At 35.6% G+C, this 12,031-nt stretch overlaps 1 protein-coding gene across 1 annotated transcript; it reads left to right on the top strand.

Moving 5' to 3' along the window:
• Positions 1-2,524: 2,524 nt before the first annotated feature.
• On the top strand, positions 2,525-3,613 carry LOC139842416 (uncharacterized). The gene has a single exon (XM_071832558.1). It carries the CDS (start codon positions 2,525-2,527, stop codon positions 3,611-3,613), a length of 1,089 nt encoding a protein of 362 aa, XP_071688659.1.
• Positions 3,614-12,031: the final 8,418 nt, after the last annotated feature.

Raw genomic sequence — 12,031 nt, 5'->3', positions numbered from 1 at the left:
CCCGAGCGCGAAGCTCGTTGACTTCTTCTATTACACCGGGGTAATTGTCGGTTCGGACGAGCGGATAAATAAGATCTAGAATTTGGTGTAGTATACAATCATGACGAGATACTCTGGAAATGAGAGAGAAAATGGTGTTTCGGACAGGTTCGCCGGTAAGTGCTTCAGGTTCATTGCCAAGAGGGCAATGTGGTGGATGAAAGGGATCGCCTTCTTCTTGTCTCCAATGGTTAAGTAGATTACGAACCCATCCCCAATTCATCCAGAATAGATGATGGCTAATTGGTTGATTCATTCCGGTCACGCTGCTTTCGGAGCTCATGTGGAAATCCATATCGGCATAGCTGTCGGAATTCGAGGAACTCGAACTGGTTGAGGGATCCATCTTGTATGATCAGGGAAAGAATTTTTTGGTATGAAATAGATTGTAGAATTTAGATTTGGTATTCTTCAATACATAATTTACATATGTATATATAATACCAAAATCCCATAAATTACGGAGGAATCTTTGAAAGATGTCAGTCAAAGTTCACAGTAACAGATATGCTAAGATAAAAATTCGTCTATACACTATTATGCAATAAATGTAGGAAAACGCGTCTAGACTTAAGAATGATAAGCAGGTAATTTCCTAAGGATGGTAAGTAGATGATTTCCGACTAAAAATGATAAGCAAAAATTTTGACATGCAGACACGGTCGAAGTCCAGACTCACTAATGCATCTTAACAACTATCAGTTAGACATATTAATGCAAGACTTGGTTCGCTAAGACTACCGCTCTGATACCAACTGAAAGTTGGGGATGCATCCCACTCAGTGCCTTCTCAGCTAACCGCCTGTGACCACTGAGCGTACCTCAGACACTGATTTTACGTCCCGCCTCTCGGCAGTACAGCCAACCCTAATAGGGACCGCGAGGAGTAAGAGCCAATGCTTCGTCACAGGTAACACTGTGAGAACCCCCTCTACGATTAACCCGCTAATAAACAGCATTAAACCAGCTCTGATACCAACTGAAAGGACCCGTTCATATACATTATAAACGATTCACAATAGTTGATTACATCGCGAGGTATTTGACCTCTATATGATACGTTTTACAAACATTGCATTCGTTTTTAAAAGACAAACTTTCTTTACATCAAAAATTGACGGCATGCATACCATATAACTTATCTCAGTAGCATATGTATCAAATTCGTGATTTATCATAAACTATTTAACGACGAAACTAAGCATACAAACATGCATAATCATATATACTCGAGCACTAGTCAGGGATACACTATTAATATATAAAAGATAAGATATGAATGCTCACGTATCAATATTGTGATTCAATATTGCAAGAAAGTACGTAGACGCAACGAAAATGATAAACGTTAGGTTGACCTCACGAGCAATACCCTCGATCAATACCCATAACCTTCATAGCTATAACCCATAATTTCCTTAGCTATATCCCATTTGAAAACTTATTTTGAAATCGTCTGAATATAACTCCGTCGTAGTATTTTATGTATACTAATAATATCTTGAAATAGTACTAAGTAAATATATATATATATATGTAATTCGATTGAGAGAGTTTAGAGAAATATATTTTCAAGTTTCTATGAAATAATGAAACCTATTGAATTCTATTTATAATAGATTTTTGAATTATTAAAGTGAATTATTAAAGTATGAATTATTAAAGTGAATTATTAAAGTATGAATTATTAAAGTGAATTATTAAAGTATGAATTATTAAAGTGAATTATTAAAGTGAATTATTAAAGTATGAATTATTAAAGTTAAAGTAAAGTAAAAGTAAAGTAAAGGTAAAGTTAAAGTATAGTAAAAGTATAAAACTATGTACGTATAATACGCGTATAAAAATATATAATATTAATTTAAATCGTTATATATATTTAATAAAATAAAATATAAATATCGTTATCTTTATCATACTGGTTAAGTAATGAGTTGTCAAAAAGAATAGATTTCTTAAATCACAGTGGACCTCATAACATAGGCCCGTAATCATATCATAATGTATCTGATAATTCAATCATTTGATATTATCTCTTAATTCTGTCGATAAATATATCGAAACAAATATGTTCATGTAAAGTATCATATATCTAATACTTTGTTAATGTTTTCAGTTAATATTATATATTATATATACATATCTATATACACATAATTGTTCGTGAATCGTCGAACACGGTCAAAGGGTAATTGATTACATGAATGTAGTTCCAAACTTTTTAAGATTCAACATTACAAATTCTGCTTATCGTGTCGGAAACATATAAAGGTTAAGTTTAAATTTGGTCGGAAATTTCCGGGTCGTCACACTATATTTTTTTTGTCTACTACATATGCCTGTATTTTATTATTTCTAATTTTTATTATTATTATTATTATTATTATTATTATTATTATTATTATTATTATTATTATTATTATTATTTATTTTTATCTGCTATCTATCTGAATTGCTTGATCCGTTTATCTGATTAATTGTTATAATGGGCGATGAAAATGCTATTACTTTAATTAGCAAAACTGACTTTGGTGATCCTCTTTACCTGCATGCTAGTGATACAACCAATACACCTTTAATATCCATTAAACTGAAAGGAACTGAAAATTATAATGTCTGGAGTAGAGCTATGTTATTAGCATTATCTACTAAAAACAAAGTAGGGTTTGAAAATGGAACTTATTTGAAAAACAACGATAATGATGTTCTTGCTGCTCAATGGGATAGGTGTAATTATGTTGTGTTGTCCTGGTTGTTAAATTCTATTTCTGAGGATTTATATTCTGGACAGATTTCTTCTTCTACTGCTTCTGTTGTTTGGACTGAATTAAAAGAAACCTATGATAAAGTTGATGGATCTATAATTTTCAATTTGCATCATAAAATTAGCTATGTGAAACAAAGTGGTAGTAGCTTATCTGAATATTATCATAAACTTAACACTTTATGGAAACAATATGATGAAATGGTTAAATTACCTGCTTGTGTTTGTGCTGCTGCTCCTGAGTTTCAACAACATAACAAAGTCTTAAAATTGATGCAATTTCTTATGGGATTGGATGATGTTTACATGTCTATTAGAAGTAATTTGTTACTTAGAGACCCCTTACCTGATGTTAAGTCTGCATTTGCTATTTTATCCAGAGAAGAATCACACAGGGGGGTTTTTGGGGTTGGAACATCTAAGTCTCAAAACTCTGCTTTTGTTGCTCAAACTAATAATAATTCTTGGTCAAACAGAAATAATAATACTGGTAGTTCTGGAAGAGGAAGAGGTTTTAATAGAGGTCCTAATCCTAATCTTAAGTGTACTAAGTGCAATAAAATTGGACACACCATTGATAGGTGCTTTGAAATTGTTGGATATCCTAATAATTATAAGAAACCTTTTAATGGAAATGCTAATAAATCAAATACGTATGTGTCTAGCTGTGCTGCATCTGATTCTTTGTCTGGTTCAACTACATCCTCTTCTAATATTGGTTCTACTAACTCTTCTAATTCTGTTCCTATGTCCTTGAGTAATGAACAAATGATGAAGCTTTTAAGCATGCTTAATGACAAGGGCCCTTAAACCTCTAAATCTGTCCCTAATATGTCAGGTAACATAATGAATAATAATGTGTTTTTTAATAATAACTTTCAAAGATTTTTTAACTTCAATTCTAGTGAAAATAAGTGTCAAGGTTGGATTATAGACTCTGGTGCTAGTCAACATATGACTGTCTCTGAACAAGGTCTTGATAATGTTGTTGATGTGTCTGAATTAAACCTACAAGTCTCACATCCTAATGGTACTAAAGCTAGGGTTAAAAAAATTGGAAACCTAAGACTAAATAAGGGCATTGTTCTAACTGATGTGTTAATTATCCCTGGATATTGTGTGAGTCTAATGTCTGTTAATAAGATGGTCAAAGAAAATAAAATGTTTGTTGGTTTTGATGCGTTTAACTGTTACATTCAGGATTTGAAAACAAGAACTACCCTGTGGACTGGTAGTGTGAATGGTGGTCTGCATATCTTTGACTGTTATAAAGGTGAACCTCTAATGTGCAACTCTGTGTATACTTGTAATTTTGAATCTGTCCTGTTATGGCATAACAGGCTAGGACACCCCTCTAGTCCTGTCCTTAACATTCTTAAACATAAACTAAATCTTGATAAAATTGTTGAAGATATACCTTGTGAAACTTGCTTAAAAGCTAAACATGTTAGAGACCCCTTTCCTTTAAGTGATCATGTCACTAAAGAACTAGGTGAACTTATTCATATGGATTTGTGGGGTCCTTATAGGGTGGCTAGTAGAGAAGGATATAAATACTTCCTGACCATTGTAGATGATCATACAAGGGCTGTGTGGGTTTATTTGTTAAAGACAAAAGACGAAGTGTTTGATAACTTCTACAATTATGTGAACTTATTGCTTAATCAGTTTGAAAAAAGGGTTAAAATGATTAGAACTGATAATGGAACCGAGTTTGTAAATAATCAGATGAAAAAATTTATAAATGAAAAGGGTATTTTACATCAAACCACCATAGCCCACACACCTCAACAAAATGGCCTTGTTGAAAGGAAACATAGACACCTTTTAAATGTGGCCAGGTCTCTTATGTTTCAGGGGGGAATTCCCTTGTATCTCTGGTCTGAATGTATTCTAACTGCCACTTATCTGATCAACGGGATTCCATCCAAGGTTCTAGCAGGCTTGTCCCCTTTCCAAAAGATTTATGGTTATGAACCATCTCTCTCCCACATCAGAAACTTTGGTTGTCTTGTATTTTCAAAAATTTTAGATGAAACTGATAAATTTAAACCAAGGTCTGAGAAGTGTGTTCTAATTGGTTTTTCTACTAACAAAAAGGGTTATAAGTTATGGAGTCTTGAAAACAAAAATATTTTATTTTCTAGAGATGTCAAGTTTTTTGAAAATATCTTTCCTTTTAAAAACTCAAAAACAAAAAATTGTAAGTCTGACTCTGTTACTGGTCAAACTGATCAACTTAGTTTCTTTGATTTGTTTTCTGTTCAAACGATACCAATGTTTCTGAAAATCCCTATGATGAAGGGAGAGTTCATCCTGAAGAGCCAAATGTGATGGCAGACACTTCTTGTGATTATACAGGAAGTGGAGGTAGTCACAGTAACTCCCATGAGGATAATGGTCGTATCAATGACCTCCCTGAGGGTACTTCTAGTTTAAATGAAAACAATTCTGACTATTCTAATGATGAGCCTGCTGTCCTTAGAAGGTCGAATAGACAAACTGTGTTTCCTAGGAAATTTAGTGATTATGTTGTTGAGGGTAAAGTCAAATATGGGTTAGAAAAAGTTGTCAATTACTCTGCACTTAGTAAAGATAACTATTGTTTTGTGTCTAATTTAAACAAAAGCATTGAACCTACCACATATGATCAGGCCATTAAAGATCCCAATTGGGTCAATGCTATGAACGATGAAATGACTGCTCTTCTTGAAAATAATACTTGGGTGCTTACTGATTTACCTGTTGGAAGAAAAACTATTGGATGCAAATGGATATATAAAATTAAATATAGGTCCACAGGTGAAATTGACAGGTATAAAGCTAGACTAGTTGCTAAAGGGTATAGTCAAAGGGAAGGTCTAGATTATGATGAGACTTTTTCTCCTGTTGTTAAAATGGTTAATGTTAGATGCTTGTTAACTTTAGCTGTTCAAAATAACTGGAAATTGTATCAACTTGATGTTAACAATGCTTTCTTGTATGGTGATCTTGTTGAAGATGTTTATATGGAATTACCCCAAGGCTATTTTTCTGAAAAAGAAACTAGGGTGTGTAAACTTGTTAAATCCCTCTATGGATTAAAACAAGCTCCTAGACAATGGAATGAAAAATTGTCCATGACCCTAAAAGAACATGGCTTCGTACAAAGTATGAGCGACTACTCTTTATATGTTAAGGAGTCTGGATTTGTCTTCTTGGCTGTTTTGGTCTATGTTGATGATATGATTGTTACTGGAAATGATGATAATGAGGTTTGTAAGTTTAAAAATTTTTTAAAAACTAAATTTCATATTAAGGATCTAGGTGAATTAAAGTATTTTCTTGGAATTGAAGTTTTAAAAACTGAAACTGGTATATGTTTGTCTCAAAGAAAATACCGTGTTGAACTTCTTGATGAGTTTGGCTTGGTGGGTAGTAAACCTGTTGGTGCTCCTCTTGAATCAAACCTTGTTATTAATCCTGACCCATCTGTCCATGACAAAGAACTCACTGATGTTACTAAATATCAACAACTGATTGGGAAATTAATATATCTCACCATGACAAGGCCAGGTATCTCTTTTACTGTCCAGTGTCTTAGTCAGTTCATGCACAAACCCTTACAATCTCATCTAAAGATTGCTATGAGGCTTCTAAGATACTTAAAAGGCTCTCCAGGTAAAGGTATTGTCATCTCAAAATCTGACAAGACTTCTCTCTCTCCCTATGTTGATGCTGATTGGGGTAAGTGTTTAAGCACTAGAAAATCTATTACTGGTTACTCCATTTTTTTATGTGGCTCTTTGGTTTCTTGGAAAAGCAAGAAACAAGCCACTGTATCCAGATCCTCCACAGAATCTGAATACAGGGCTATGGCCTCTGTTACATGTGAACTCATGTGGATTTTGAAAATTTTAAATGATCTTAAAATAAAAAACATTTTACCTATTGACCTTCATTGTGACAATAGGTCTGCTATTCAAATAGCAGCCAACCCTGTATTTCATGAAAGAACAAAACACTTTGAAATTGACTTGCACATTATGAGAGATAAGTGTAACTCTGGGGTTATTAAAATTGTTAACATTAAGTCTGAAGAAAAAATTGCTGATATTTTCACTAAAGGGTTGGGCATTGGTCAACACTCTTATCTTTGTGATAAGCTTGGTGTTCATGCATATTTTTTCCAAGGGAAAACATACACACGGACATCAATGCGAAAGGGTTTTTTTAGGCGTCAACGTCGTTGATCTCCGGTCCGGTTACCGTGAATAACCCGTACCCGAGATGATGATCTCGGGAGGGTGGCCAACGAATTGCCCGCCGGTCGATAGTCGGACCCTATCGACGGCAAAGGGAGAAAAAACCCTACAAGACCCGTAGGTAAAAACCCTAGAGTTGCGATCGTGAAGACGATCGTGGAGAAGATTCGGCGATAACTGCCGTGTGCGTTGCGGACTTGCGGTGGCGGCGTTGCGGTGTGATCGAATGATCGTATGAGGTGGTACTTTCATTGAGAGAGTAAGAGTTGTATGCGATTGGGAGATTGTGAACTTGATGTAGGTTGTGCCCCATATTTATAGATGGGAATTAGGGTTAATTGACTTGGGGCCCAAGTTAATTGTGTAGACCCTAATTGGGCTAAACCCTACATCATCAAGTCCCCCAAGTTCGGTATGATATTTTTGTCAAGTATCGTATCGAACTTCTCATTATGCTGCGGAAAATAAGTTTACATGAGCCTGCGCAAACAACTGTGCGTAAACCCACGAACAGATGCGCAAAGAACCGCATGCAGAGTGCGCAGGGAAACCGCGTGAACTACCATGCGTAAAACCGCATGAAAATTGCGTCTAAAGTCGCGGACAACTGTGCGCAAAGTGTGCGTAACCTGGACAAAAGCGCGTGGACAGTTGCGCAAGCGCGCGAACATCTGCGCTAAATATTCATGTACTTAAACCGCATATAACGAATTAAAAGCTCAATAAGAAAAGACAAACCTTCTCAAACCGAACGATAGACGGTAGAAACACGAGACATAATGCATCGTGCCCCACGGTGGGCGCCAAATGTTCATGCATATTTTTTCCAAGGGAAAACATACACACGGACATCAATGCGAAAGGGTTTTTTTAGGCGTCAACGTCGTTGATCTCCGGTCCGGTTACCGTGAATAACCCGTACCCGAGATGATGATCTCGGGAGGGTGGCCAACGAATTGCCCGCCCGTCGATAGTCGGACCCTATCGACGGCAAAGGGAGAAAAAACCCTACAAGACCCGTAGGTAAAAACCCTAGAGTTGCGATCGTGAAGACGATCGTGGAGAAGATTCGGCGACAACTGCCGTGTGCGTTGTGGACTTGCGGTGGAGGCGTTGCGGTGTGATCGAATGATCGTATGAGGTGGTACTTTCATTGAGAGAGTAAGAGTTGTATGCGATTGGGAGATTGTGAACTTGATGTAGGTTGTGCCCCATATTTATAGATGGGAATTAGGGTTAATTGACTTGGGGCCCAAGTTAATTGTGTAGACCCTAATTGGGCTAAACCCTACGTCATCACTTGGGCTCATTGATTTATTTCAGGCTAAGATTGAGGGGGGATGTTAAAATTATTCAATCGTTAGCCTGATGTTCTTCCCTTCTTTCTCTTATTGTGTGATCAGGTTGTTTGTAGGTTGGTCCATGTTGGTTGCTGTTGGGCTTGTGATCTTGCTCGTGGGCCTGTTGTTGGTTCAAGAGCATTGGGATGTTTCTTTTGTTATTGGGCCTCCTGTGTGCTGTACAGCTCATCCCCTCTTATCCGTTGCATTATTCCCTTTTTTTGGCTGATTTGCAGCCTACAGCTGGAAAGATACAAAGATGCATACAGCATGATTTCTCTTTTTCTCTTTATGGTTGTCTATTTATCATGGGTGTTACCTATCGTGTGTAATAATTATGATCATCATCATTCATTTTTTAATCTATTATTTTCTCTTTCAATTGTAATTGATCTCTGATTGAGAGACTCTCTCTTGTGTCACTGTGATAATAATAATCTTGGCAAGTGCCAAGTTCTTCAACTGTAATCGTTAATTGGAAGAATATGTGGGTTTGATTCATTAATTTTTACAAAATATATTTGAGTGCAGTTTGCTGAATGAATGAAGGCTGATGATACTGTCTGCAACTATCAAAATTTGTTACATCTTCAGTCAAATTTTTGCATCTGCCCAGTTTCTAGAAATATTAAAGTTTTTGAGTGATTGATGTATTTGTAATCATGATTTTGTTGATCATAAAATAAGATTCCAATTTAAAAAGTAACTAGTAAGAAATTAGTAAGGTAATCATGAATATTGTAAGAGTGTTATTATGTGTAGTAAAATGTAATTCATGTTTGATATATTAAAAAATGATTATAATATAGTTGTAACCAGGAACCATCGCGCAATGGCACAGTATGAACCAAGTGCACCCTAAGTACAGTAGCTCAATCCTTACACACATAGTCAAATCCCAGTTGGGACAAGGGTGCCTGTGCTTACTTGTTCAACTAGTAGTTAACGTTAATAAAAATAACTAATCCTTCAATAACGTAGATGCATAAAGAAATTTATAGCAGCAATAGTATGTAAATATTCAATTCAATTGAATTGTTGTTGTTGATATCAATATTTGAATGAGAAGCAAAGGGTCTCTTTTCTGATATTTGTTTAATGGTCATATTTTTTTATATAGAATTCTTGCAAGTGTCAATAGAGATAATGGAGGTTTCTGTCACAAATATTGTACTAGTTAATTTATTATTCATCTTGCAAATATGCTCACATGAAACATATGCATACAGATAATTAATACATGGAATCTGTAAGTAATCTCCATGAGACAGGAGCTAAAAAGTATCCGAAATCGATTCATACCCTATTAAGTATTCTTTAATGTCAAAGACTGACAGTCAAATTATTCGCTCTTTCTTACTAATAGCTACCGACATAAATCAGTTCATGATTTTTATGTTGATGTTGATGTTGATTATGGTGATGATGATGATGATGATGATGATGATGATGATGATGATGAAACACAAAAGTTGACGGTCTAAAATTTCTGTTCGATTTGTTAGCTTATGCGTTCCTTGAATTGAGACCCACGACCATCGCCATGTTTCCTTAAAAGTGAAAGATGGACACCAGGGTCATGATGGGTTGTGGACGAGTTGTATAGAATCGAATTGTTTACGCCTTGTACGTTACTATTCATGACTGCATTCATCATTGGTGACTTTGGTTTCAGATTCTTGTTCTTTGCTTTTGACTTTCCATTTGAATCACTTGCTGACTTGTCACTGTCGCTTGATTTGCTATGATTGTTTTTCTCGATGTTTCCAAACATACGGCGAGTAGTGTTTTTACTCGAAGGGTTTAGATCCATGATGGCTCCTTTGTTTTCACCAGCAATTGTTATAATCCTGATTCTAGCGTCCTCTGAATCTGAGTGCCTGTTACCACTTTCTGTTTTTGGAAGAAATGAAGTTATGTGTCTGTGAAGGTCACCATTGTTAAAAGACTTAGTTTTTTCTTTTGGTTCTTGTACTAGCATGGTCTTTTGCTCGTATTCTGGCTGGTTCGACTTGAGTTTTGGTGAAGGGAGAGCCAATGGTGATGGAGGATGAGAAATTGTACGAGGAGGTGAGTTTTGTTCTGTTTTTGGAGGGGAGAATGTTGTTTTTGATGATGGTAAACTTGAACGTGGCTTTGGTTCCGTATTTGGCGATGGTTTTGGCGATGGTGATGGTGATGGTGATGGTGATGGTGGTGGTGGTGGTGGTGGTAGAATATTAGGAGATGGTGGTGGTTGAGGTGGAGGTGCGACTCGAGTACTAAATGTGGGTCGAATAAATGAAGGCCTTGGTTGGAGTGGTGGTTGATCAGGCTGTGCGGTTGGTGCAGATGGGAGTGGGGGTGGGGGTGGGCGAGCCATGGTGGCTAGACGGAACCAAGGACGTGATGGTCCACCTTGTTGGGTAGCCATTTTGTTGTGTGGGATGAAATATTAGTACAATATGTATGAAATTGTGTGAGGTATAAATGGTGTTTATATAGACTAGAAAGCAAGTTAATTGTTAATAAACAATGATGAAAAACATGAACGAATCAGATTCTAGGAGCTTTTGAGTTATTAGCATTTGAAGATTGGTATCAAATCCCTTGAATTTTCGAGGTTATATGTTTTGGATCGTAGAATACAAATGTAACTGTTTGCTGATAAAGAAGGTTTTGTTCTCGAAAGACGAATGAGGGGTGAGTTCTATGGCAGTATCCAATGGTGACCGTGTATTATAATCAGCGGTTGATAAGATATGTGATATGTTTGCGTCATGAGAAGAGGCGAGAACATAGAATAAAATGCATGAAAACTTCATGTTGACATTTTGAAACTTATATCAAAATCAATTAAACCTCATTCCTTTACCCGTTATGCTTATAAAAAGATGTATTATTCCCAAGTGTTCTTTTGTTTTTTGAAGCTTTAGTTTGCTTTCAACATCTAGATGTTTTTACTTTAAGATGGCTTCCAAATAGAGGCAAGTCAGGCAACTTTGCAAACTGTTTACATTATTCATCTTTTTTCCTATTTTCAATAAAATAAAAGTTTGAGTGAAATAAGAATAAGTACAAGTGGGAATTTAAACATTTTGTATCCCACTTCCACAAAAGAAAGGAAAAAAGATTCTTATGCAACTAGAAGATAAAATTTACATTGATATTTCGGATGAAAGCAAATGTATCAATGTATTATAAATTTCATCTACATTCAACTCATTAATTATTCACATCCCATCCTTATTCATTATATATTAGGTCATCCATGGCCGGTGTTAATGAATCAGATCCGATGAATATTCATCGGATCAGATTTCAACTGTTATCTATTCATTTCTATCCATGAGACCATGAGACGCGCGATAGCAAACAGGCGTGAAAATCCTAGCTGGCGAAATTTAACACCTCTAACACGTTAATTTTCACGCTAACAAGGTGTTAGTTTTGATCATAACCTTCCTTGATATTTTAACACTGAATCAGAATTTTACACTTCATTAATTTAGTTATTTTATTTCTTTTTAATCAAACTCTCAATCATATTTTACCACATCACTCAAAACATTTTTCACCCAAATTTAACACCCACCATAAGTTCCATAACAATAAGTCAATAACATACCCATCAAATTTAACATTGCCACATTATAGTCGGGTTT

The sequence above is a fragment of the Rutidosis leptorrhynchoides genome, chromosome 4, assembly GCF_046630445.1.
Source record: "Rutidosis leptorrhynchoides isolate AG116_Rl617_1_P2 chromosome 4, CSIRO_AGI_Rlap_v1, whole genome shotgun sequence".
Classification (NCBI taxonomy): domain Eukaryota; kingdom Viridiplantae; phylum Streptophyta; class Magnoliopsida; order Asterales; family Asteraceae; genus Rutidosis; species Rutidosis leptorrhynchoides.
This window is presented reverse-complemented; position numbering and strand designations above follow the sequence as displayed.